This window comes from Lissotriton vulgaris, chromosome 1_1 (assembly GCF_964263255.1).
Source record: "Lissotriton vulgaris chromosome 1_1, aLisVul1.2, whole genome shotgun sequence".
Taxonomy (NCBI): Eukaryota; Metazoa; Chordata; class Amphibia; order Caudata; family Salamandridae; genus Lissotriton; species Lissotriton vulgaris.
The window spans coordinates 1490993169-1491019735 of NC_141685.1; the positions used below are offsets into that span (position 1 = coordinate 1490993169).

At 45.3% G+C, this 26567-nt stretch overlaps 1 protein-coding gene across 2 annotated transcripts in view; it reads left to right on the forward strand.

Moving 5' to 3' along the window:
• Positions 1-26567, forward strand: part of MAPK11 (mitogen-activated protein kinase 11) — a 254275-nt gene that overhangs the window by 172151 nt on the left and 55557 nt on the right. For both annotated transcript variants that reach the window (XM_086967388.1, XM_086967385.1), the window contains 2 exons: positions 5609-5688; positions 16092-16170. In XM_086967388.1, the coding sequence (XP_086823514.1) occupies positions 5609-5688; positions 16092-16170 (159 nt within the window). The remainder of the gene's footprint in view (positions 1-5608; positions 5689-16091; positions 16171-26567) is intronic.

Genomic DNA, 26567 nt, shown 5'->3' on the forward strand with positions numbered 1-26567 from the left:
GGCAGATTAGACACAGTTCATGTGAGACATGCGCCATTTGTCTGTGCCTCTCATCAGACTTCAAAGGCTGCCGCTTCCCTGCCCCCGCATCAGACTTCAAAGGAATGCGCTCTCGCTCGCCACAGCAATTCCGAGAGCTTGTTTTGTCTTCCCTCCTATCTACTTTGCAATCCACAGCTCACCCAGAACACGGCCGCTACACTTGTATCAAATATCACTAAAGATATCTGTGTAACAGCACATCACAAAAGTCTTCACTGGTTTCCAGTACACAAAAGCCTTGAAGGCATTCTATTCTGTCATAAGACTTTCTTTTCGGGTACATGTAAGAACTACTTATCTCTGGGGGTTTTCCAGTTATTATTCACCCAGATTGCTTTCCGATTCAGCTTCTCCTTTGGTCTGTAATCCACGGCATCATAAATCTCATCTTAGAGGAGGTGCATTTTCTGCAATCACTGCTCAGGTCTGGAACAGCTTTCCTCTCGCAGTCTGTTCCAAATCAAATATTTCAAAAACCCAAACCAATCCTATTGTACCCCAAGCCTTGAACTACACTGCACCACCACAGTGTCACTCGGCACCACCCCCGCATCGCTCGGCGCCGCCCCCGCATCGCTCGGCACCGCCCCCGCATCGCTCGGCACCGCCCCCGCATCGCTCGGCACCGCCCCCGCATCGCTCGGCACCGCCACCGCATCGCTCGGCACCGCCCCCGCATCGCTCGGCACCGCCCCCGCATCGCTCGGCACCACCCCGCATCACTGGGTCAAATATGTTCTCTCAATGTTTCAAGCTTTATTACAAATGTCTCAAAAAGATGTTCATATTTCACTTCTGTTCTTGGATTTTCGTCACAATAAAATACACTGAATAATCTTAACAAAAGTTGTTTACAAAAGTTTAAGCTATTGCCATTATAAATTGCAATAACTTTTATTTAAGTATTAATTATTAAAAAAAATTAAAAGCCATTGTTATTTGTAATAGCAATACATGTAAGTCATGTAAATACAACACATATTGCATTACAAATGCTATAGGTGTCACATTTGCGAAAGTTATAACTATTGGCATTGTAAATGACAAAGCTATTCATTTAGCTATTTTCAAAACCAACACATAAATTAAAAAATTTGTCATTTACAATACCAATAGCTCAAACTTTCCTAATGCAAGACCTATTGCATTGCAAATGCTTGTTACTTTGTGCTATCCAGATGTGCTCAACCATCATTTTGTCCCAGAAAGCCATGTCCCAAGTCTGCCGATAGAAAGGAAGGAGAGGTTTTGGAGTAGGATAAAAAATCAATGCAACTTAAAGAGGGACATAGGTGGGTGTTAAAAAGACAACATAAAGTCAGAGAGAGATGGGAAATGTGGAGATTTGAGGACATTTAGATAAGAAGGAAGAGGAATGAAAAAATAGCATGAAAATAATGAACTTACAGTTGGCGTGACAGTCACCTTGGTCATGAGGTTAATGTGGAGGTGGCTGCACCAATATTCAGCCTCCGAAAATGGATAATGTCCTCAGTATTTGATTAATACTTCACAAATCTGTAGGTGTCTACCTCAGGACAGCAGCCAGAGAATAAGTCAATAGACTACAGAGGCAAGTGTTGCACCTGTGCACTGTACACAAGGAGTGTAAAAGAAAACACTTATCAGTATCCTCCAGGTGTAACAAGTTCTAGGCATGCCATGACACCAGAACATGTATGACAGAGGTGACAACACTTACAAACATTTACATCAACATTACTTGGGCTCAAGAGATGGAAAAGGTGTTACAATGGGGAGTCCGTGATGACCAAGAGGTTACATGGAGAGCCAGTGATGTATCTGGGTGTGCAGGGTGAGTTACAGCGGGAAGCAGTGATGTCCCGAGGGAGGAGTTACTGATGGCCCATTAGTTCACAGCTAAAAATGGGAGAGTTGTTAAAGAAGGAAGCACTTCTGGCTTCAGGGGATGGAATACAACAAAGCTAGGGTCATGCTGATTTTTAAAGAAGAGAGATGGTTTGGGATTTAACAGAAAAGGGAGATGAGAAACACAGCGAACTATATGGATGGTAGAGGCCAGAAAGAGATAGGAGAGCAGTAGTGCAGGGAAATGGAGGGATAGTGGTTTTAACCCTGGTAGTTTGAGAGCAAAGGAAGGGAACAAAAGTTAGCTAGAGATGTATAAGGATTTAGATAAAACACAAGAAAAGAAAGGGGACATTGATGTGGTAGGAAATACAGCATGGGGCAAGACTGTCACAATGGGAAATTGAACATGGGGCAGAGACTTTAGGCACAGCAAGGGAAAAGAGATGAGGTGAACAGAGAATCAGAAAAATGACAGAGTTGCCAACAGGAGAAGGACAGGGTGGCAGACAAAGCTTGTGGTGGTTGGGGTGTTACATAGCAAGTAGAGGAGGGTCTATAGTCGGTACTTTTGTCATTTATGCTGCCTGACAAACCGCATTGGTACACATTCAATTGCTTATACTGCCTCTCCTGAGGGGTTTGCAAAGTTAGCTGTTTCTGCTTTAAGCAGCTTCTGAGTGGAACTTTTCCACGTAGTGTATTTACTTGTATTGCATGTGATTACTTTCCAGCAGAATAAAATGTCCTTCCTGACTGCCTGGGATTAAGAGCCTTGGATCTGTGGTGGCATATCATGTTCAGCTCCATCGCAAGATGTTTCTGAGGAAGAGAATCTGGGGCACTAGATGCAGATTTCCTTGGACACACTTACATTCTCTACAGTTTACTTTCCAAACTATTTTTAAGAAGCGCTTTTCTGTGCACTGCATAAACGCACTGTCCTGCCATACATGCTGCTTTAACTATTTACCCCTCCCAGTACGTTTGAAGTATATTTCTGGCTCATGTAGGTACACAATGCACCAGGCTCTTATTGAAATGTAACTTAATTATCGGCTGCCATACAAGACAACCACTTAACCACATTGTGTGATCCTGGGCAAGTGTTTTCATGGTCCTCCTGTCCTAATCTTCCAGGATTGGTTGTGCTTAGATAAAGGTGAACCCCTTGTACTAAGCGCTTTCTAAAACAACCATATCATTCTACAACATACAAGCAAGTGGTTTGACCAGAACTTTAATGACGTTTGCAGGGGCAGCGAGGTCAAAAAGAGCTTTCAGAGACTTGCTTGCAATAAATTAGATAATATATGTGTTATTGGGACACCTGGGGGCAAGCCTGTCTTCTGTGAGACTAGAGCTTTAGTCCCTGTGAGGGCCTGAGGTCACCTATCCCGCAGCAGACATTGTAAATAGATGCCTTTCGTCCTGGCTATAGCAGAGATCACCCTTGGTCTAGCGCCCCATGCTTCCCTAAAGTCATGCTTACTGCTGCACAAAAAAGAATGTAAAGGCCCCGACAATTTTAAGTGGAAGATTTTAGTAACATTATTTAAATTAAATGAAGGCTCGGGGCTTTTAGTTTTTGGTAAATATATTACTTGCTAACCTGCCTGCAAAGGCAAAACTATATTTTGCTCCTTCTAATTTCTGCTTTCGACCTCTCATTCCCGGATGTCGAAGGGACAAGTGAAAACACCTAGTTTTCTAGGTAGAAGCCACTGGCAAAAGGCAGGACCAGATAAGCCACGGGGAGAGAAAAAAGCCTAGTGCAGGCACCGGGTAAGACGTGAGAGGCTCATGGAAAGGGAAGTAACAGCCGGTGGGCCTGGGGGCTGCATGAGAGCAGTAGGGAAAGTAAGGAGCTTTAATATAGACCCTGGTTGAAACATGAGATGCCCAGGGTGAGGAGCAGGGGGTGCAGGTGAGGCCAGTGGGGAGCACAAGCACTAGATAAGTGCAGAGGGAAAACCATGTGCGATGGCAGTGCCCCGTGAATTACTTCACTGCAGGCCTCAAATGCGAATGAGTGGGGAGCCTGGGGGCTGTATCAGAGAGGCCCAGGAGCAGCACATCCGAAGGGTGAACAAAGAGCCCAGGAGAGAGCAGGGCCCGCCAGGCTTTTACCCGCAGATGCTGTGGCTGTTCTCGAACTGCAGAAGCTGCGTCATGTTTATTTCTTGCTCTGAGGAATGAAAGGGCCAGAAAAGGAGCCCCGAAGCCACGAGAAATCTTTGTGGGAACAACAACCTCTTAGCCGATAGCGCTGTGCAATTTCTGTATGGAACCAGCCAATTTTAACTTAATCATGCTTATATTCACTGTAGACCATGTGGCCTAACAGCCAGAGCGGCGGACTTTGGAGATGTGGAACCAGGTTCGGTATTTGGTGTCTGTTCAACATCCTGGGAGTCCGGACAGATCTTTTAATCTCCCCTTGCCTAGAGCAATAAAATATGATAATATGTATATGAATGCGTCCTTGTGTAATGTGACTCGCTCTTCTATAAAGCACTTTATTTTCGTCAGGTGTCTCAATTTACTATAGTGCTTGGTCCACTTGTCCTTGGGACAAAACAGACATTAAAACTTCTTGCCCTTGCACGAAATCTAGATGTCTTGGGCGTCGGGCGATACAAATTCCCCTCCCCTTCAGAGTAATGTATCTTATTTGCTTAGAAGTCAGAAAGGTATTTACCCACTTCGGTATAGGAGCCAGGTTGGTAAACTGAGTTGCAAACTGGCTGCTTGATTAGAGACGGGGAACATCTTTATTTGTTCTGAGATGGAGAAAATGAATTAAATGAGGCGCATGTCAGTTCGTAGGGATCTTCAAAGCAATAGACGGGTTGCAGAACAGCTAGTAATTATCTTATGGATTATTTAAAATAATACAAATCTTTCACAAGATAAATACCTAAGATGGAAAAATTGAGATCTGTTTTCAAAAAGCTAGAAGAGGGGTTTGGAGGTGGCAGTGTTGGATCGATCAGTTGAGCTTAGTGCTAAGTCTTGCATTTATGGCTCTAAAATCCTCAGGAGCGGGACAGTGTCAAATATTAGCCTTCAATGTCTCGAATTAAAAAACAAAGTTACTTGCTGTGTATTGGACAAACGTACATCTTCTCAAAGATGGACATCTATGTTAATCCAGCCACAAAACAATTGTTATCATGCTGGTAGTTTCTCTTATAGTTTATAGTCACTTGGTTAAGTGGGGATGGAATACATTAATAATTAGGTTGCCTTGCCGCTGTTTGATTCCGAATTGTGTAAACTGTTTGATTCAGTTTTGAAAGATGCAGCAAAGTTTTGGGGGTAATATAAGTTACATTGATGTTAAACAGTGGTAACAAATCATGTTGCAAAGCAACAAATGGTTCATTTTGCTTCTGAAGTTCTCGTTATCTGTTAATCATTTTTTTTTATTCAGCCATTTAAGTGAGCCAAACATCTTAAAGTTCTTTAAGAGTATACTTCAGCTAAAATAAATCCAGGAGCTACCAAAATAATGCTTATTTTATGCTTTCTAGTGGAGCCAAGAGAAGACAATGGGTTTTTATTACACTTTACGTGCTGCTATTGACTTCATTTAATTTCCAGAAGCCTCTAGCAAATATATTTCGTCAGGACAGTATGCGTTGTGGAATGAGTGCTTTCTGTTGTATTTCTTTGCAATAGGTAGGTAGGTAGGTGTTTTTCATCATCAGCTGGATTTCCTGAACATTTGCAGATATTGACCAGTTAAAAAGAATCATGGAAGTTGTGGGTACACCAAGTTCTGAGCTTCTGAAGAAAATCTCCTCTGAGCATGTGAGTTCCTAATTGTTTAAACATTAATTTGAATGAATATCATGCACATTTCTTCTAGTCACATCACTAGATATTAGGCTGTTGTGTGAATCATGGCACGCTTTAAAGTGTAAAAACAAACCTTAATGAGACGGTTGAAAGAGATGAAGCACATCACTGAAAGACCTTTGAACAGCAGCATCTCTTTGGAAATCCGCTTGAACACTTAGAAATCTAGTTACCTCCATTAACTGATAAGTGTATCCTCAAAGTCTGTTTTTTTGGGATGCTTAAGTGCTAAACTGAATGGATCCCAGACCTAGAAAAATGGTATAATCCATCCTTCGACAAAGGTCTTCTCCCCTCTTCTACCAGAGAAGAACTAGTGACAACCTTGCTGAAGCAGGGGAAGCCCCCGTGGGAGTTGTCCTCATATCGCCCACTCTCGATACTTAACACAGAGTATAAAATACTTAGCAAGATTCTGCCTCACAGGTTGCTTCGGTTGCTCCCTCAACTGATACATGTATACCGATGCGGGTTTGTGCAGTGTCGAAACACCTCACTGAATATCTGTTGGTTGTTCAAGATAATGGTATACTCCTATGCCTGTTGCCTTTCACTGGATGTTCAACAGGCTTTCGATTCCTTAAATTGGGTTTTCATGGCAGCAGCAGAATACCTCTGGCCTACATTAGGCGAGTCAGACTGCTCTATACTGCTCCCACTGCTTGGTCTCAAACAGGTCCACACATATCCGAAACCTACATTGGATGGCGAAGTACGAGGCAGGGTTGTCCCCTCTCCCCTCTTCTTTTCATATTAGTGGTCGAACCAATAGCAGAAAGAATTCGACAGGAGACTGGTCATAATTAACACCTCGCAAAATCAATCTGATGTCCCCCACTGCGCCTTCGATATGTCCCCGTTGTAGAGTGGAGGGGGCAGACTTGATTCACATGCTGTGAGCCTGTCCACAACTTTCAGACTACTGGGAGAGAATAGCGGAGCACTTGGTGAGGTAATGAGACAGGCACGGTGGGATAACATTGAACACTGTATACCAAGACTGCCCACGGACCTAGAGGATCCAAAATGGAAGTGTGAATCACAAAATGAGTTTCACTGCTGGTGAAACACCTGCTCACTAGATGCTGGACGTCCCCATTGGCTCCAAAACAAGAAGAATGGCAGGAGGAGGTTCATAGTTTTGGTTTTGCAGAGAAAATAGCCCACAGGCAGGAGGAGTATAGGGGGCTGCACAAATCGCCCATCTGCATGGAATGGGATGTGCGGTTTAAGGGCTTCAAGACACAAGATCCCGTTCCCTCAGGAGACACTAAATCACAACGGGATTGTCCATATGGGTCCAACACGACTACACCCCAGGGTTGCTGCGTTCTGCAGAGGCTCCCAATACCACACGTCCTACCAGGTCCATAACTAGGATGCATCACACTTGCATGTACATCTCTCACTTCCGGTTCTGAGCGGCAACTCTTAGGTGACACATTGAGGGTTTTTGTTTGGGTTCCGGGTGGGGGGTTGTTTATGTTGCTTATTCTTCGTTTTTCTCTCTGCATTGGCTTGACAAAGAATGGACTTGGATGCCATACTCATGGCACTTTATACATACTATTGACTCCTTTCGTCCTCATTCGCTACTTGGAAAGTCATTCTCTTGTAATAAGTACGATTGATAAAAATGTAATAAAGTTTGTATTTTTAAAAAAAAGTGTTAAGCTGAAATGGGTGCTTTTCACGTTATGTTATTGTCACTTGTGTGCTGTATCTCACACGGGCAAGGATGACTTGTGCAGCTCTCACTGTTTTGTGAGTGGGTATGTTCCTCATTTAGGTGAAAGTGTCAGCATCAATGAGCTTTGGGTGAAGTTCTTGTTTGGTGAGCACAAAAGCTGTACTAAATAGCTTATGTGCCTTGTAAGTTGATAGGTGAGTCCATTTGTCTGGTAGTCACTGTTCATGGCGATCTTTAAAATTGTTGTTTTGCTTCGTGAGATGCCTTAAGTTAAATGGGTATGCCCATTCGTAGTTCTCTTCTTGTTTTGTTGCAGGACTCAAGTTGCCCCTTAAAAATGAGAGCCAACAAGACACAACTGATATCAGGTTGCTTTTGTTCCCATTTAGAGGAGATGTGGCCTGATGGTGCGGGTGACATTGTCCCTGTTTGTGCAAAATCAAAGCGATTTGCATGTGATTGGTTCCAATCTATAGTGACACAGTAAACAAAAACATCTGCGCAGGTTTATTGCCAGTGACTGCGAAGTTCAACTATTCCACAAAGATAGCGAGAAAAAAAAATTGCAGAGCTTCTTGGATAGTCTTTTTTTTTTTTTTTAATGGAGGGCATTGTCTTTTGTGTAACCCTTTACCTTGCACCGTACACAATTCAGATAAACCTTTATCATTCTTTATAAAAGATTACTCTTACCAGTAGCTGTGTTGTCGCACTTTACAAAAAATAGTGGATGCCGAGCACAGCCTTCACAGTATAAATAAGGAAGAAATTAAAGGAAAAAAACGTTGATTTCTAGTCTGAGCCAAAACCTATTAACAGTGGTAAATGCTGTGTCATTCCCCGAAACACTGATGTAGTGCTGGAGTTTTCATTTAAAGCTGAACCATGGAAGAAAACTCCATCCAGCCCTAGATTGCCTGGCATAATCTCAATCTACATGGAACATGTCCAGCTGCAAAGATCAACAGCTCAGCAGTTGATTGGATAGAAAGGCTCCTCTAGAGACACATTCCTAAGCTACTGTGGATAAATAGACCCCGGCTAATGTGCAAGATCTTTTGAAGCATCAGAATATTTCATGAGCTTTTCTTCAGAACTGCAATAAAAGCCTGTGCTCTTTAGCCCATTATATTCAGAAACAGCTGTAGGATGTTTTTTTGTCTCTATATTGAAGATTTCTTTAGGAAGAGGGCAGGTGAGAGAGGCAGCAGCACTTAGAGGGCTTACTTATTTTAATATGGGTATTGAATTAAATTGTTTTAGGCCTGGTTTTAGCTCCTGCTCAAGGATTATAGATAAACTGTAAAGGTCAGAGCCATTGGTAAACTGAGGATGTGTACGAACACACTTTTTTGGTACTCTTACTGTGGCTGATATCAGACTATACAACACAAGGAAAACCCTTTTGTCCTCACTGGAATTCTGCACGTTGGTCAGAGGTAAGCCTGTTAGGTCAGACAAAACTTCAAACACCAATGAGAAAAAAAACTATGGCTAGCGAGAGTTTTCTGAGGAAGTGAATGTTACAGCATAATATAAGACTCCGGGAGAACATCTTGAATCAACCTTGAGGAGACACCCGCTTAGAACATTGAGGTCTGGTAGGACAAGGGGCCTTAGACCTATTATACCTTACATAAAGGCATACCAAGCTCAAAGTTGAAAAGGAATTAAAGTCTCCACATCCACATTAGCTGTTGGTGGCAGCTGTCGGTAAAAGAAGGGGACACCAAATTCTGTCTCGTACGGTCCAAAGAAAGACTACCAGGAAGGAGTTGCAGAAAGGCATTGATTCAATTTCTGAAGACACTGGAGGTTGAGAGATGGATGCCCTCTATTGTGAAAGATAAATCAAGCAAGATACCTCAAAAACCACGGCTTCAGGGCTCCTCCAGTCTAAAAAGGGAGAGTGGGCTCTCAACACTGAGATTACTAATCTTATGAAAAAGAGGCAGTCATTTGAAGATGCCTTCGCAAGCATGTAAGTTGCCTAAGCCTTTAGGAATGAAAAGGTTCAAAGAACACAGAGTAAATTAAACAAAAGTGTCAGTTTAGAATCCCAGTCACATAGGAGGAAGTAGAGGATCAAACACCACAGTTTCAGGTCAGATATTGTAGAGTATGACACCTGCAATGACATCTAGGATAAGGAAGCATGTCAGAATATAGATGCTAAATCTACACTCGAGGAAGTCCCACCAGACCATCCACACCATATGAGATTTTTAAATATTATGAGGTGATAAAAAGGGAAGCAGACACTTGAAGAGTCCAAGTCCATCTAGAGGTGAAACAAGAAGTATCTACTTGAGGCCTACCTGCCATACTCCAACAAAGTAGAGCGGTCTTCTTCAAACCAGCTACATCTTGTGTAGTTTGACCACATATAGTGTCTTATAAATACTCTCTACAGGGTCTATAATTATAATAGGGGCATAACAGGCAAGAGAACACTATAAAGGAGGTGTTACAGCTGACCGAAATTTGATCACATTAGAAAACTCGGTTTCAGTGTCGAACTCCAGAAAACACTTTTCAAATACTAGGCTGGTGGCAGCTAAGGGAAAACTAGAGCTCAATCTCGAGGTGTTACCTCAAACACTAAACTACTCACTCAGCTCAGCCTGCTCACCCTAACATCCCTCACCAGTAGATGGACATAATTATTGACTACACAAGAATGTGGTAGTCCATAACTTTACCTACACTAAAATTGAAGGAAAGATTCACAATAGATCACATACAAGTTCTACAACAATAAATACAGGAATTATCATTAAAGAATGCGGTAGAAGGTATTCCAATCCAGTAAAGAGACACCAAAGATCACTTGGTCTACCGCTGAATTTTGAATCTGGATCGAATATTGTGCCCCATCCGGGACATGCACTTTGTAAACAACTTGATCAAGACACAAAGATTCCAAATACCCCTTCAAGAGTTGCCCCCCTCCCCCCCGCCCCCTTATTGGAGAACAATTTGACTGCCTTAGAAGAGATTTGATGCAAAAAGAACAATTGACCCAGTACAGAGATCTGGGCCTAAATCCATCTTTTTTTGTGCTCGCCATTGCAGTTTGGAACTGGCCATATGCTAATCAGTCTTGACCCTGCGCCCAATGGGAACAGTCCAGCCCGAACTGCCAGGCCAAGCCCTCCCTGGACTGGAAACAAGCATCCTAGAACTGGGTTCAGGGTTTCACTCCTCAGCCAGGACCGCCAGACTCCAGTGGCACTAGCTTGGCTGATAAACAGTGTTCTCCAGAACTCAGTCCCAGGATGCTTGTTTCCGGTTCAGGGAAGACCTGGCTCGGCAGTTCGGGCTGGACTGTTCCCATGGGGCACAGGGTCAAGACTGATTTGCATATAGCTGGGTCTGAACTGAGGTGGCGAAGAGAGCTAAAGAATGATGATGGATTCAACCCAGATCTGTGACTGCGGGTGAGTGTCTGAAAAGTTTCAGCACCCAGTCCACCATCTCCTTGTGTTTGCTTAGATGAGATGGAGGCGTATTTTCATATCCACATCTGGCACACCAAAGATACCTCATGCTTGTGATGAACATGATACATTACCAGCTCAAAGAATATCTTTTGTCAAAAGACCTGGCTTATGAGTATCTATGAAGATGATGGCAGTGGGAGCAACTCATTTGAGATACCAAGCTACTCCCGTGCTTAGACAACTGCCTCGTGAAGTTGGATTTATTGCAACAATGCCAAGGAGTAGCCTAAGAATTGTGACTCTGCTGTTGAATATGAAACCCATTTTCAATATAAAGTCTCACTAATACCAGCAAAGATGAAGGCTTTCATAGGGGCAGAACTCATCACAGAGATCATTAAGCCAGCTCTTCCTAAGGAGAGTGGAGGCTCTGCAAGGCTAGATCTGCCTTTACTACATTTCTCAATCTCTAATAGTAAAGACCATATTGAAGATGTCATTTACAAATGCAAGCATACACATGAGATCAATTCACCAGTGGTTTTAGAACCATGGGGACCCAGAGAATCTTGTAGTTATAAGCCCTCTGCAATCCGAGCTGAACAGCCCTATAAAGGACATCTCAAAACACCAATCCTGCAGGCCATTATAACGGACGCAGCACACTTTTTTTTGGTGGGGTTTACATATGGGCAATCTGAAGATGAGGGAAAAATGGGCCTTGCAGGAAGCACTGAAACACATAAACTACCTAGAGCTGAAGACAATATTTTGAGCTTTGACCACTTTCCAAGATCGTGCTAATATTCATACACAATACAACAGCAATATTCTCCCTCAAGAAGACGGGGCACAATATTATAACCCCGTTGAATGTAGAACAATACATTTTGAGGTGGGCCATTTCCACAAACATGTTAGTTGTGGCAAACCACATAGTAGGGCTAGCCAAAATTCACACATGCTATGGACAACTCCCAAGAATGGAAGTTGAAACAGTCAGTAGTAGACAGCAAATTCAAGACTTGGAGAGCCCCAAACAAAGATCTGTTTGCCATAAGAGAATTTAAAATGCCGAAACTTCACATACAAGCACTACTTTCCCCAGTCTGTGGGGAATGCACGGTTGATAATCTGGTACAACATATTACCATCAAATACCACTCATCCCTCCTGTAATAAGTTGAGAGTATCCAAAATGGTTCTCATATTTGTGGCACTAGGATAGCAAAGCCAGATATTATTTTCCCATCTTAAGCAAATGGTGCAATGTAATCAAAATACCAAAGCAAAAGGATGTACTGACATTGCAGGAAGGAAAGATTTTCATCCACATCACCTGTAGCTAGCAATGTGGCCCCTTCTTGAAGTAATGTATTTCAGTCACCTTACTTTCCCAGAAAAGTGCGTTAGTAGTACGGCGATTAGAAGACCCACAATAAAACAATGTTATGCAGAAAACAGACACCATAATTTAAATACTTTTTCCCAAAACAATTTCAAGAATTAGTTAACTTGTTAAGGGTGTAAATCCGATACTTGGCACATTTGGTAGATTGCATACACAGTAAGGCTTCACGAAGAGTAAATATGGTTGTTATTACAGCATACGTCAATGAAAGACACTAATTAGATTTTCTGAACACCTGTCATCAAACAATTTTGATGGTGTCAAAAATACTATTCTTTACATGTGGTTCCACCACCTCAAAGTACTTTAATTCTGGTACTAGCAGGGCTAATGAAGGAACCTTTTGAAGCAATGCACAAATCTATCCCAAATGTGACCTTAAAACCGCTTTTATCGTGAATATTACATCACGATGTACACTTAGAGATTTAAAGGCATTGTCAGTGAAAATCCATGTAGTCAAGGTAGTTGTGAGGATTTAATCTGCTATTTGTGGTAATTGTATATTCAAGCAAACTTGCATACTGCATGCACTGCACACCACACTTTATGCACTAGACAAAAAACTGAAACAATTAGAAGATTGTTATTCCTAATCTCAAGACCCTTTGATACCCCCCAAATCCAAGCAACATTATTCCAATTTCAGGAGGAGGCAGATAGGGAGGTGAATTACATGGGTAAAAATGCAGTGGCAAGGTGGTATAGGAATGGGGGGGACCAGCCTGGTCAAACCCTTGCTAGGCCTTTAAATCCTTATACTAGAGACATATATGTTCGGATCAGAGATGGTACCAGACATGAGCCATCAGAAGGATCTTGCATTTATTTTTGCTTAATATTATACTGCCTTACACAACGCAGAGAACCCCACCACGTCTTTCCCTGATGATTGCTTAGCAGGCGCAGTCCTTGTCTGGCTGCAGGCTCAGGATTGCAAGGTCCTTAATGGCCCCTTACAGCTGAAGAAATTAAAGAAGCCTTTAAGTCTCTAGCGTGAAGGGAAAGCTCCTGGCCTGGATTGCCTAACTGTGGAATTTTAGAAATCATATGCCTAAATGCTGGCCCCCAGATTTCTGGAGATGTACAATGAGGCCCGTTTATCAGGCATTCTTCCCCTATACCTTCCTTGAGATGATGATTACTGTACTGCTCAAACTTAGTAAATCACCTGAGGACATCTCCTTCTACCGCCCTTCATCATTGCTTAATCTTCACAAACAAAATTCTTGACAAAATCACTCTATAGTAAGGGGCATAGTCATATTGGAATGGTCAGTATGTATTCCTGGGCGATCTACTTCTGACAACGTGCACAATTTCTTTGCTCTTACACAATACGTAGATCCTCACTTCCCTGCAATTGCTCTGTTGCTGGATGCTCAAAAAACATTTGACACCTTGTCATGTGATTTTATGTTTGGCACGTTGTCGAGGGTGAGGGTTGGACCTGGGTTCTGGGGTGAATTTAATTGCTCTACAACCAACAGCAAGAGTGATGATAAATGGGTTTCTATGCTTTCCAGATAGTATAGCCAGATGCACCTATCAAAGATGCAGGTTATCCCAGCTCATATTAGCCATTGCTACAGACCTACTGATAAGTATGCCGAAGGAGCATCATCTTCAGTTGGGCCCATGTATTGCTGGCATCACTGTATGCTGAGGACATTATCCTTTATATCAAACACTCAAATGATAACCTTGTCCTAATATTAAGAGACATAACTAAATTTGGTCAATTCTCAGGTTTCAGATAAACTGGGATAAATCCATTACGATTCCCTGGTCGAATGCTACCACTAAATCTGCATCAGAATATCCCCTATGCGGTGATACCCCGACATGTTACCTGGGTATTCAGATACACCAGGGCCCTGCTATGGTCATTCAGGCAAATTACGACCCGGTACTGCAGCGCATTAAACCGCAAGCACAATACTGTACGCATCTTCGTCTTTCGCTTGCAGGTAGGATAACTGTATTGAAAATGTATTTGCTTCCTCACTTGCTTTACTTGTTCATTAACATTCCACTCCCACTCAAGACATTGTTCTTCAAAACGATGCACAGCATCTTCGTTAGTTGTGTGAGGGTCAATAAACAACCAAAGATCACATGAACTATGTTAACTCTAACCTACTCCAAAGGCGGATTATCTACTCCAGCCGTAGAATATTAATATCTGGTGGCTCTAGCCAAATATCTCTTCTTCTAGGTACATCCCAATTTCTGCCAGCTGTCTTAAACTATCAAAAGAAACATGGCTGACACCACTTCATTGAGTACTGTTATCAGTCGGAGGCCCCCCTGTCTGCGGATCCATGCAGATACAGTGACCTGCACTGTGTATGCTTGACACTCTTTCGCGCAACATGCAGGTATCAGGGAGGTATATTCCCCGCAGCTTTCAATTTGTAATAACCCACTGTTGCCGCTCACCTATGAGCAGAAAGCACAGATGCAACTGACCTCTTTGGGTCTACGCACAATGCAATGAGAGACTTTTTCCCTGACTGAATGTTTAACTCAATTGAAGCATCCAAGTAGTTTCTCAGTTGAGGTATTTAAGCAGTTGGAGCTTTGTTTTCTTATATTGGTGTGTAAGGAAAACACTACAAGCGTGCTTTCCTCAATTCCCAGCTGCTCTCGTGGCACGGACTGTACCATTCGCCACCCTCTCTCTGCATGGTCTTATTTACAAGACTGTGTTCACACTATGTGTAACCCACAGGCCTCAATTTCCCCGGCTTGCGAACATTTGATTCAGGTCTTGCCAGGAAATGAAGATCTTGGAGTTTGACTCAGTTGAACTAGACCATTTTAGGTTCCCTCAGATATCTTCTTGCGAGATCAACCTATTTCGTCTAGCTATATTGGCCATGCGAAACTCTTCTCTTACTGCACAAAAAATATTCAGCTACTTTTTCAGAGTTTTCTTCTCAGCACCACTTTTCCTTACTAGCTCACAAACCTTTAGTAGAACAAAACCCATAGTCCTCCTAGATTATAATGCACACAATCATCATTTCCTGTTCACCTTCATCCATTTCCTTTTTTCCTTTCCCCTCCACACTGCATGGCACTTTGAAAGCTAGTGGCAGCATTCTTGTGTAGGGCAAAGCCTGACAGCATAAAAACAAACTAGAAGGGATACAAATCATTCACATATAAGCAGTTAAAATGTTAATATCCTCTAAAACAGGAGAAAAAACAGTAAAGCTGTCCTTTAGGGCAAGATAAACCAATTATACAAACCATCATACAGAGCATCTGAAAAGTGTATTGTATACTCCTAGTAACTAGACCTACTAAACAATGTACAATTCATTTTAAAGGACCATTTTCAAATATTTATGGCAGAACTGTTTCCTAAGAGGGCGTTATTCTAAAACTACTGCACAGGCAATTATTTAAAAGACGCTTAAACTGTGACTACTTGTTTACCTATACATTTTACGTTGACATTTGGTCTCCTATCATAACAAGTGATGTGATTCATTTGTAATTTTTATTTGGATGCTTCCAGCACTTGTACTTAGTGGTGTTGTGCTGCTCGTTATGCTGCCCATAGTAGTTAATGCAGTGCATGTGACACATTAAAATTAAAAAGTGCATAACATGGACATAACAGTAACCATTCTGTAAAGGTGTAGAAGGGATCTTGGCTTAGAGCTGTTCAAAGGCTAAACCACTTTGAAAACCTAGAATGTTCTGCTCTAACTAGCTACATAAATGACTGCTATAAATAGTCCCAAAGTTGCTGAAGAAATGATTGAATTTAACTGACATTTTTGTATCCCTTTATCAGGCTAGAAAGTATATTGAATCCTTGCCACATTTGCCTCATCAAGATTTGAAAGAAGTATTCCGTGGTGCCAATCCACTAGGTAAGAATTACACAAATGAGATGCCTCATATACATTTGACATCAAACAAATAAGGTCAGTAATTGCATACCAAACCGTGTTTAGGACATGGTGAATGCCGATTGAAACTGTATGCACCAGCGTACAATTTAATAAGCCACCATAATGTATTTGTTCAATACAAACCACTCTAAACCGGGATTGGTAAGTATTCATAACGTGACCACACATACCTTTCGTGGTATTTTGATGCATAAAAGTTTCTGTAGTTACCTCCTCTGAAATAGAAGAAATGCTGAGATAGTTTGTAGCTTACCTTTATACTTTCTAAGAAGCCTTTTGATGTGGACCTATCTCCCTGTATTTTCATACATCTGTTTTTAGATATCTCTGGACACCTTTATCAATACATTCCTTATAATCCTTATCTACGTAGTGGTGAGAACATTGATTGACTGCTAATTTGGCATAACATGTCTTTCCTTCTCCCTGAACACATTCTATACCCTCCTACCTCAACCTTCCCTGTTTACTTTCATAAAGGTTTTTCTGAATGGGTATACTTTGCAGTCTCCAGTTTGTGGCCACTATGACTTTGCTCAGCGTTTGGTTTCAGCAGGATATGCTACCCTGAGGTCCAGGTTTTACCTGTTGCACTTTAGAATTAATCCTGACCAAAGCTGCTGTGACATGTTTTTCACATTTTACCCCAGATTCTTTCATATTTGGCCAATACTCTTATGCGTTTGGCATAGTTTTGTTCTAGTCTCCCTGTTTTAGCACTTTTCAAAAAACGAGTGAAGATTGATTGGGGCCTTCTCTTTCCACTTTTGAGCTATAAAGAGCATGCTAGAAACATCCCTGTGAATATTATTTTTCAATCTTGTTTACTCAGATTAGCTTCTTGGGGCAAATATGCCTGAATGGATTTTACCAAATTGTGTTAAATTTGAAGTCTAACTGCTTTTGAGATATAATCATAAAGTGAAATCTGAAGATGCTCCAAATGTGAGCAGGACCAGATCATATGAGCCCAGCTACCAAATCTATTTTTGCACCAGAAAAAGTACTACTCCTGGTTCGTGTCTGAAGGCATAAAAAGAAAGGAACTGACATCAGCGCTGCTGTGTGCCACTTTTATGTGGCCCGCTTTTCCTTGTAGATTGGAACCATGTCCTGCCCTGGAACCCGGAAATTGGATCGTGGCGTTAGATCTGCGGGACGAGTATTTCCATATTCCAGTCTAGTGAACCATAGGCATTCTCTGCGGGTCACAGTGGGCCAGGAGCCTTTTCAGTTTGCGGTCCTCCCCTTTTGCCTTACTAGTGCACCTCATGTGCTCATGAAAGTGATGGCATTGGCCACAGGCCACCTTCGGAGGTTACTTATATCCGTGTTCCCATATCGCGACCCATTGATGAAGTAAGCTTTTCCCAGGCAGTCGTAGATCACCTCCAGATAATGGTAAACCTAACATAGTTGGGGTTAACTATCAACTTGCTGAAGTTGGACCTGAATCCTGAGCCAACTTTCCCATTCATCAGAGCCATCCCGAAAACAGTGCAGCTTTGTGTCTTCTGCCCAGAGTCCACAACATTCGGTCTATGATTCCAACTTTTTTCATAGCTTTCATCTTGGATCTCAGTGAGGGTGGCATTAAGGCAGACTGATGGCATCTTGCTAGTCAACAACTCCAGATGGCACATGCAGGCACACAATGGGACCGGTGGGCACTGCGCAAGGAGAACCAATTTGATTCCATTCAGGTTTCAGAGCAGACTGCAAATCAGCTGCAGTGGTGGCTGCTGTACCTGGATTGGGTCAGTGGCGGCCCCCCTCTTTACATCATCTAGAACTGAGAGGGATGACGGACGCACCACTACCATGTTGGGAATGCCATCTGTAAAGGGTGGAGATCAGAGGAATCTGGTCTGTGATAGAAATCCACTTCCACAACAACATGTTAAGAGTTGCAGACAATCGGTTTGGCATTAAAAACCTTCCTACCTTCCAAGGGGAGGTTAGTACAGGTTTCCACAGATCACGCTACCATCATGTTGTACTGCAATAAGCTGGGCAGAGTAGGGTTTTGGGTCTGTGCCAAAATGCTCAGCGCTGCTGGAAGTGGTTGACTCGCCAGGATATTTCTGCCGTTGTGACTCACCTAGCAGGTTCTCTAAACACCATGACGAACAAACTCATTTGTTTAGGCCTCACGTTTGACACTACACAAAGGTCCACTGCCATTTTGCCAATGCTTAAAGGGGTCATTAAGCATGTAACAGAGGTATTTAACCACATCAATGCTACAGCAATTCTCCCTCTGTGCTGAGAGACTATGATTCCCATGGTTCATGACGAGCTCAGCTGGTCATGAGCACACAAGCAGTGTACTGCATGACGAGCTGAGCTCGTCATGAGCATGGAAGGGGTTAAAGTTCTGTAGTAGGGGATCTCTGTGTATAGTCATAATCTAGTGAATAGTCCCGCCCATGTGCGTGGACCCCGGAGCAATCAAAAATAATCTCTAAAGTGTCGAAAAAATGCAGAACTGCACAGACACTTAAGAGAGAATTTAAAGACATATAATGCAGCCTATAAAAGGCTACTCTGTCCAGTACTTCAGCTAGAAATTCCACCAAAAATCCACAAAAACATCAAAGCCTGTCCAGATTTTCTTTGTCTTCAGTACAAAACCCCTCTGGAAGATAGAGAGGAAGGCATGGACAGACAAGCCCCATAGGCTGCCATTATGTGGCTCAGAATAGGATACTGTGCCTTTAAGAGAACTTTCCAGAACTTCACAGTATCCCAGAATGCCTTGCAGGTCTCTCTTACTTTCAGTTCTTTTTTCCGGCTCCTGCAAGCAGGACCCTGGAGCATTGAGCTCTCCCTTTTCAAGGGTTTTGTTGGTGTTTTTTCACTAAATTCGAATTTGTGTACTTTTAAAGTACTTTGGTGACTTTCTTCTTGGTTATTTGCACCCTTTTGTTGTCCATAATGCCTGCATTATTTGACAAATGCCCGGAGTGCTCCAGGAAGAAGGCCAAGACAGACCCCCATGAGGTCTGTATCCTCTGCCTTCCCTCTTCCCACATCCCTGAGGAGTGTGAGATCTGCCAAGGCTTCTCTGGCAGGACCCTGAAGGACAGACTGAAGATCAGGCTTCAGGGACTAGAAGAAAGAAGACAGAAGACGCAAGGTGGGTCTGGAGGGGCTTCGTCTGCCCATGCTGAGGCCCCTGGGGGGCTCCCCGGGGGCAGGAAGCCCAGCACACGTCCCCATTCTCCGTCTGGGTCGGTGGCACCCCCCAAGACGTCGAGGGGGAAGTCCAAGGCCGGCTCCCCATCTCCCCAGGGCTCTGGGTCGAGAAAACGTCGCCCGTCGACGTCGAGGGACCTGCATAGGCCGCCGTCGAACACAGAGACTTTATCATCGTCGCTGTCTTCGTCGTCGAGGTCTCGGCGTCGACAGGATCGGCGTCGACGCTCGCCGCCGAGGCGATACCGTCGATCGCCGTCAAGACACAAGGCGTCATCGTCGTCGAGGGGATCCTCGTCGTCGAGCCCGCCGTCGACGCAGAAGCACTCGCCGGCGAGACGGAGGCATTCGCCGTCGAGGCGTAGGAGGTCGAGGTCGACGTCGAGACGCTCCAAGGCGACGTCGAGGCGATCGCCGCCGAGGCGCAAGAGATCGCCGTCAAGACGCAGAGGGTCGTCTTCGAGGTGGTCCGGGTCGACATCGAGACACGGCAGCCGTTCGACGCCGAAGAGGAGGAAACGGTTGACGCCGAAGGTTCGCTCGACGTCGAGGAGTCGACGGTCGACGCCTGAACACCGGTCGGTGGCACCGAAGGATCGTACTGCGCGGCCTAGGGCTGAGGGGGGCTCCCCTCAACCCAGGAAGGATGGTGGGTCACCGGGATCGGTGTACTCGGAGGTGTATACTCCGAAGAAGTCTACTCCACCTCCTCCTCCTCCGCTACCTAGAGGCCCGCGTCCGAGGACTCCTTTGCCTCCTCTGCCTGAAAAGCCGCCACCGGTGCCGCCAAGGTCGGTCTCGTTGCCGGATCTCCTGACCCCTCCTAAGAAGACTCCGAAGTCCAAGGAGCCACGTAAGCCCAAGTCGGCCACCCCGGAGAAGCCGGTGGACCGGCCGAGGCCCAGGAGATCGAAGTCACGCTCCAGACGGAGGGAACAATCGAGGAGTAGGCACAGGTCCTCCACCCGTTCCAGGAGGCACCGTAGGAGACACAGATCCAGGACCGATACGTCCTCTAGGACCCGCTCCTATTCCCCTACTTTGTCCGACTCACCGGAGACTAGGGTGTCTCCTATTGATGACATCGGTACATTCCAGGAGGTTCTCCTGAGGGGTGCCGCGAAGTTGGGTATCACGGTGACGGCTCCTACACCTACGACGTCCGTGATATTCGAGACTTTGCACAAGAAGCACCTGTCTCGCCCTCTGTTGCCCTTGGTTCCGGGACTGGTTGAACCGGCACAAGAACTTTTTCTTACGCCGGCGGTGGTGAAGGCCGCCCCGTCTAGACTTTTGAAGAAGTACAGGGCGAAGGACTCAGACCCTGCCTTCCTGAGGATGGACCCGGTCCCCGACTCAGTAATAGTTGCGGCGGCCAGGAAACAACACTCTACCTCTCCGTCCTCCACCGTGCCTCCAGACAAGGAGAGCCGCTGGATGGATTCGGCGGGTAGAAAGGCATGCGGGACTTCTTCCACCACGATGAAGGCTTCCAGCGACTCTGCATTACTGGGACGATATGACCGTGCGCTTTGGGATTCCATGGAGCAGTTCGCGGACCTTGTGCCGCGTGACTGGAGGGAGGACTTCATGGAAATTGTCAAGGAGGGGATGCTGGTCTCGAACCAGGCCATCAGTGCCGCGGCGGATATCTCCCTGTTAGCCACGCACGGCTACTGCCACGGTATCAACCAGCGCCGCCATGCATGGCTCAGGCTTACGTCTCTCAAGCCTGAAGCGCAACAGCGAGTGGCCAACCTGCCGTTCTCCGGGGACACGCTCTTCGGTAAACACGCAGATGACGAGATGGCCCGGATGAAGGCCGAGGCAGAGACCCTGACAGCGGTGGGCTTGGAGAAGCCCAAGGACAAGAAACCTTACCGCCAGTTCCAGCGGCGGTTCGGCTCGCAAGGGAAAGGTAGAGGACAGTCTTCGGGACAACAGCAGCAGCAACAACAGCAGCAGTTCCGAAGGCCTTTCCAAAAACGTCCAAGGGGTAGAGGTGGACAGCAGCCCTCTACCGCGAACAAGGGCCCGGCCGGGTCTCGACCCTGAGCGGTTACTTCCCCGTTGTCCGTTACCCACTCCGGTGGGGGGAAGCGTTCAATTTTGTCTGGCAGAGTGGAGAAAAATTACTCAGGACAAGTGGGTGCTGAATATTGTTTGCAATGGATACAGTCTTCGGTTCATCAGCCCTCCTCCAGCGATCCCTCCGGTCAGCTCGCAGTATCAACTACGAGAGCTCCAGGCGGAGGCCGATATTCTGTTAAGGAAAAGGGCGATAGAAGACGTACCTCTGTCTCAAAGAGGAAGAGGTCTGTACTCCCGGTTCTTTCTGGTTCGCAAAAAGGACAAGAACGAGTTCAGGCCCATTCTGGATTTGCGGCAAGCAAACAAGTGGATCCGCAGAGAAAAGTTTCGCATGCTGTCGTTGCATCAGATCTATCCTCAGTTGCAACAGGGGGACTGGCTTTGTGCCATAGACCTTCAAGATGTGTACTTCCACGTGCCCATCGCGCACAAGCACAGGAAGTTTCTGCGGTTCCAAGTCGGCACCAATCATTACCAATACACGGTGCTGCCTTTCGGACTGAAATCTGCACCCAGGACATTCTCGAAGTGCATGGCAGTGGTAGCGGCACACCTAAGGAAAGGCAAGGTGTTTGTCTACCTGTACCTGGACGATTGGTTGATCAAGGCCTCCTCCTTCTCAGAAGCCCAAGCGGACTTTCGGAAGACGTGCGTTCTCTTGAACAAGTTGGGGTTGCACATCAACATGTCCAAGTCTGTCCCGATCCCGGTCCAGTGTATTCAATACTTGGGGGCCACCATCAATACGCTGTCAGCAAGTGTGTCTCCTTCGGAGGAGCGACGGAGATCGATCCTTCGGAAGGCTCAGGCTCTTATGACCGCTCCATCTACAACAGTGAGGACGGTGTCTTCTCTACTGGGGTCGATGGCCTCTTGTATCTTCCTCACTCCTCATGCACGACTACACATGAGACCTCTGCAGGAGTGCCTGGAGGATCAGTTGGACCAGAGGAGAGGATCTTGGGACGACAAGATACGACTGTCTCTGCATGCTCTTCAGTCTCTGAAGTGGTGGTGTTCAGCGGAGAATCTCCTCAGAGGAGTTCCCTTCCACAAGGACATTCCTACTCAGACGATTGTGACGGATGCTTCTCTCCAGGGCTGGGGAGCGCATTCGGGGGACTTACAGATCCAAGGCACGTGGTCTCAGATGGAGTCCACGTATCACATCAATTTCCTGGAACTCAGGGCTGTTCACTTGGCGCTGAAGGCCTTTCATCCGTCCTTCCGGACCAACTCTCTGCTTGTACAGACGGACAATACGACCACGATGTATTACCTCAACAAGCAGGGGGGGTCGAGATCGCGCACCCTGTCTCGGGAGGCGCAGACGATCTGGCACTGGCTTCTGGCAAGAGGATTGACCATAACGGCTACCCATCTGCCAGGTGTGCAGAATGTTCAGGCGGACGCACTGAGCAGGCTGATCAAGGAAAACCACGAATGGGTCATAAACGACGACGTGCTAGGAGAAGTCTTCGCAAGGTGGGGGACTCCAGACGTAGATCTGTTCGCCACCGCCGAAAACAGCAAATGCTGAGACTTCGCCTCCAGGTACTACCAGCAAGGGACGCTGGGGAATGCACTCTGGTTCAACTGGTCGAACAGCTTTGTTTACGCTTTTCCGCCCATCCCTCTGATTCCGGCGGTGCTCATCAAGCTGTCCCGGTCCAGGGCACGGATGATCCCGATTGCCCCGGAATGGCCCAGACAGTGGTGGTTCACGGACCTTCTACACCGGTCCCTCCTTCCACACATTCGGTTGCCGTGCAGGCCGGACCTTCTCACGAAGTTCGGGGGGCAGATGGTGCACCCCAACCTCTCATCCTTGAGTTTGGCGGCATGGCTCCTGAAGTAGTGCAATATGGCCATTTGAATCTACCAGACGATTGCATGAACATATTGAAGGAGTCTAAGAGGCCTTCCACTCGGACGTCATACGCTTACAAGTGGAAGAGATTTTGTATCTGGTGTGTGTCCAGGAACTTCGATCCTACGACGTGCAAGGAAGATGTCATCCTTCCTTACCTTCTACATTTGGCGCGATCTGGCCTTAATGTTCACTCTATTAGGGTTCATCTCGCTGCATTGACTGCCTACAGGAAAAGCCCTTCACAGACTTCCTTCTTTCAGATCCCTGTGATCAAAGACTTCTTGGAAGGCTTGAAGAAAGTGTTTCCTCCTGTCAGGCTTCCTTCGCCTTCATGGGAATTGAATGTGGTGCTGTCCAGTTTGATGAAGGAGCCTTTTGAACCCATTCATAAGGCTTCGTTGCAGCACCTGTCCTGGAAGGCGGCGTTCCTCGTGGCCATTACATCGGCCCGCAGGGTGAGTGAAATTCAGGCGTTGTGTTGTAATGAACCTTATAATGTATTTCATGCTGCTAAGGTTGTTATGCGTACTCACCCTAAATTTCTTCCCAAGGTTATTTCTGACTTTCATGTCAACCAAACTATAACTTTGCCTACGTTTTTTCAGAATCCTTCATCTCCAGCGGAAAGGTCCTTACATTCCCTGGATGTTCGGAGGGTGTTGAAATTTTATCTGGATAAGACTAAAGATATTCGTAGGTCTGACCAATTGTTTATCAATTACGGATCAGTCAGGACGGGTCTCGCGACCTCTAAGCAGTCCATTTCTAGGTGGATTGTGTCCTGCATACAACTATGTTACCAGAAAGCTAATAAGACCTTAGGGGGTAAGCCTAAGGCTCATTCCACCAGGGGCAAAGCTGCCACGACAGCCTTGCTCCGTAATGTGCCGATTGCAGAAATTTGCAAGGCCGCCACTTGGAAGTCGGTTCATACCTTTGCTAAGCATTACTGTCTGGACGCTGATGCCAGAGCAGATGCTCAGGTTGGACAGGCTTCGCTGCGGAATTTGTTCGCACAATAGTGGTGTTGGTTTCTTTTCTCCACCGCCGCTTTGGTGTGGGGATGGGCTTGCCATTCTATTCACTAGATTATGACTATACACAGAGATCCCCTACTACAGAAGGAGTAGTTTCTTTTCTGTAACTCCAGTTCTGTAGTAGGGGTATCTCTGTTATAGTCATAAGCGCCCGCCCTCCTCCCCGGTGGAGAGATGTTCATGTAAAGAATGCTACAGGTCGGGCGTGTTACGCCTTCAAAAAGAACTGAAAGTAAGAGAGACCTGCAAGGCATTCTGGGATACTGTGAAGTTCTGGAAAGTTCTCTTAAAGGCACAGTATCCTATTCTGAGCCACATAATGGCAGCCTATGGGGCTTGTCTGTCCATGCCTTCCTCTCTATCTTCCAGAGGGGTTTTGTACTGAAGACAAAGGAAATCTGGACAGGCTTTGCTGTTTTTGTGGATTTTTGGTGGAATTTCTAGCTGAAGTACTGGACAGTGTAGCCTTTTATAGGCTGCATTATATGTCTTTAAATTCTCTCTTAGGTGTCTGTGCAGTTCTGCATTTTTTCGACACTTTAGAGATTATTTTTGATTGCTCCGGGGTCCATGCACATGGGCGGGACTATTCACTAGATTATGACTATAACAGAGATACCCCTACTACAGAACTGGAGTTACAGAAAAGAAACTACTCCATCCTGTCCGGGCTGGTGTCCTCAATCCTCGCATTGAGAAGAAATGCAAAGCTGCCCCTATAGATCCAGTTTACATTAGAGGTCCAGCACCACTAGATTCCTTAGTAGTATCTAATGCATGTAAGCGTGCTATTTCACAAATATCAGGTGAGGCCTCACCACCATATAAGGAATCTAAACTCCTTGACGCCTCCGGTAAGACCACAGCGTCGCAGGCAGCTAACCTATGCAGGGGCGTGTAACAGGCCCACTTTTCGTTACCCCAGTGAACATATGGCGCATTGCCAATACTCAAGCGCTGTTGGCAAGATATGACGGGGCACATTATGACAAATTAGAATTCATAATGCAGCATCTACCAGATAAATATAAAAACAGGGCCAATGAACTCCTACAGGAAGGTAAAAATATCAATACTTCCATTTGTTGCGCCCTAGATACTGCCTCAAAGGCCATTAATACTAGTGTCCTTCTGCGTAGGCATACCTGGCTATGTATTTCAGGTTTCAAACCGGAAGTGCAAAATTCCATCCTCAATCAGCCATTTGATGAGAAACACCTATTTGGCCCTAATGTTGTCGATGTATCTTTAGAGAAGATGAAAAAAGACACGACACAGCTAAATCTATGGGAGCCTTGCAATTGCAAGCTCCCAGACGTTCTTTTTGTCACTCATCATATAGAGGCAATACAAGAGGCTACGCCTCGATAGCCCCTCCACTTCCTATAAGACCCCTAGCCAATCCACATTCACTACGGGCTACCAAAGAGGGGGTTATAGGGGGTAACAACAACAAGGGCAGAGGCAAAACCAACAACTCCCTCTCTGCCTCCACCCCTACCCAATGACTTTCCTCCACTCCCCCTCCCCCCCCCCCCCCCCTCCCCATTCCACTCCTGTGGGGGTGTCGCAGGGATTCCGTGCTCAGACAGAACTGTGCATAGAGGCTTGGAACCTCAGTGAATTAGGGTGTGCCAAAACTCACCTTAGTACCCAAAAATCCCCTACCAGACTAGCAATCAGTGTCTCATTGGTCATCATAAACTCCCAATGCTTAGACAAACCAGAACATGAACTTAGTACACCTCAGGTAACGTGGAACACATGAATACTCTTTTGTTATACAATCATTTCAATCCAGAACAAGGAGTAAAAGAGGACGCATGCATATTTGAAATGTTTATTCACTCATGCCGTGCTCTCAAGCGCAGTATCTTAGTTAATACAAGGCACATATTATAAGAAACAAAGCAATCCGCATAGTCACTAGTCCATAGAACACAAACGGTGCAAGCATAGTATTATGCTAAAATGAATAGGGTTTGACAAAACCTAATTCTCACCCTCCCTAGCTAGTATATTATATTATATCTAAGAAGGTCTCTTGTGGGTTTTAGCAGAGCGGCCCCATACCTCAAGATCCTAGTGGTAAGGGATCACATCATCAGCAACCAGCTCTCTACATGCGAAGCACCATCAAGTTTGTGTTATGCTCT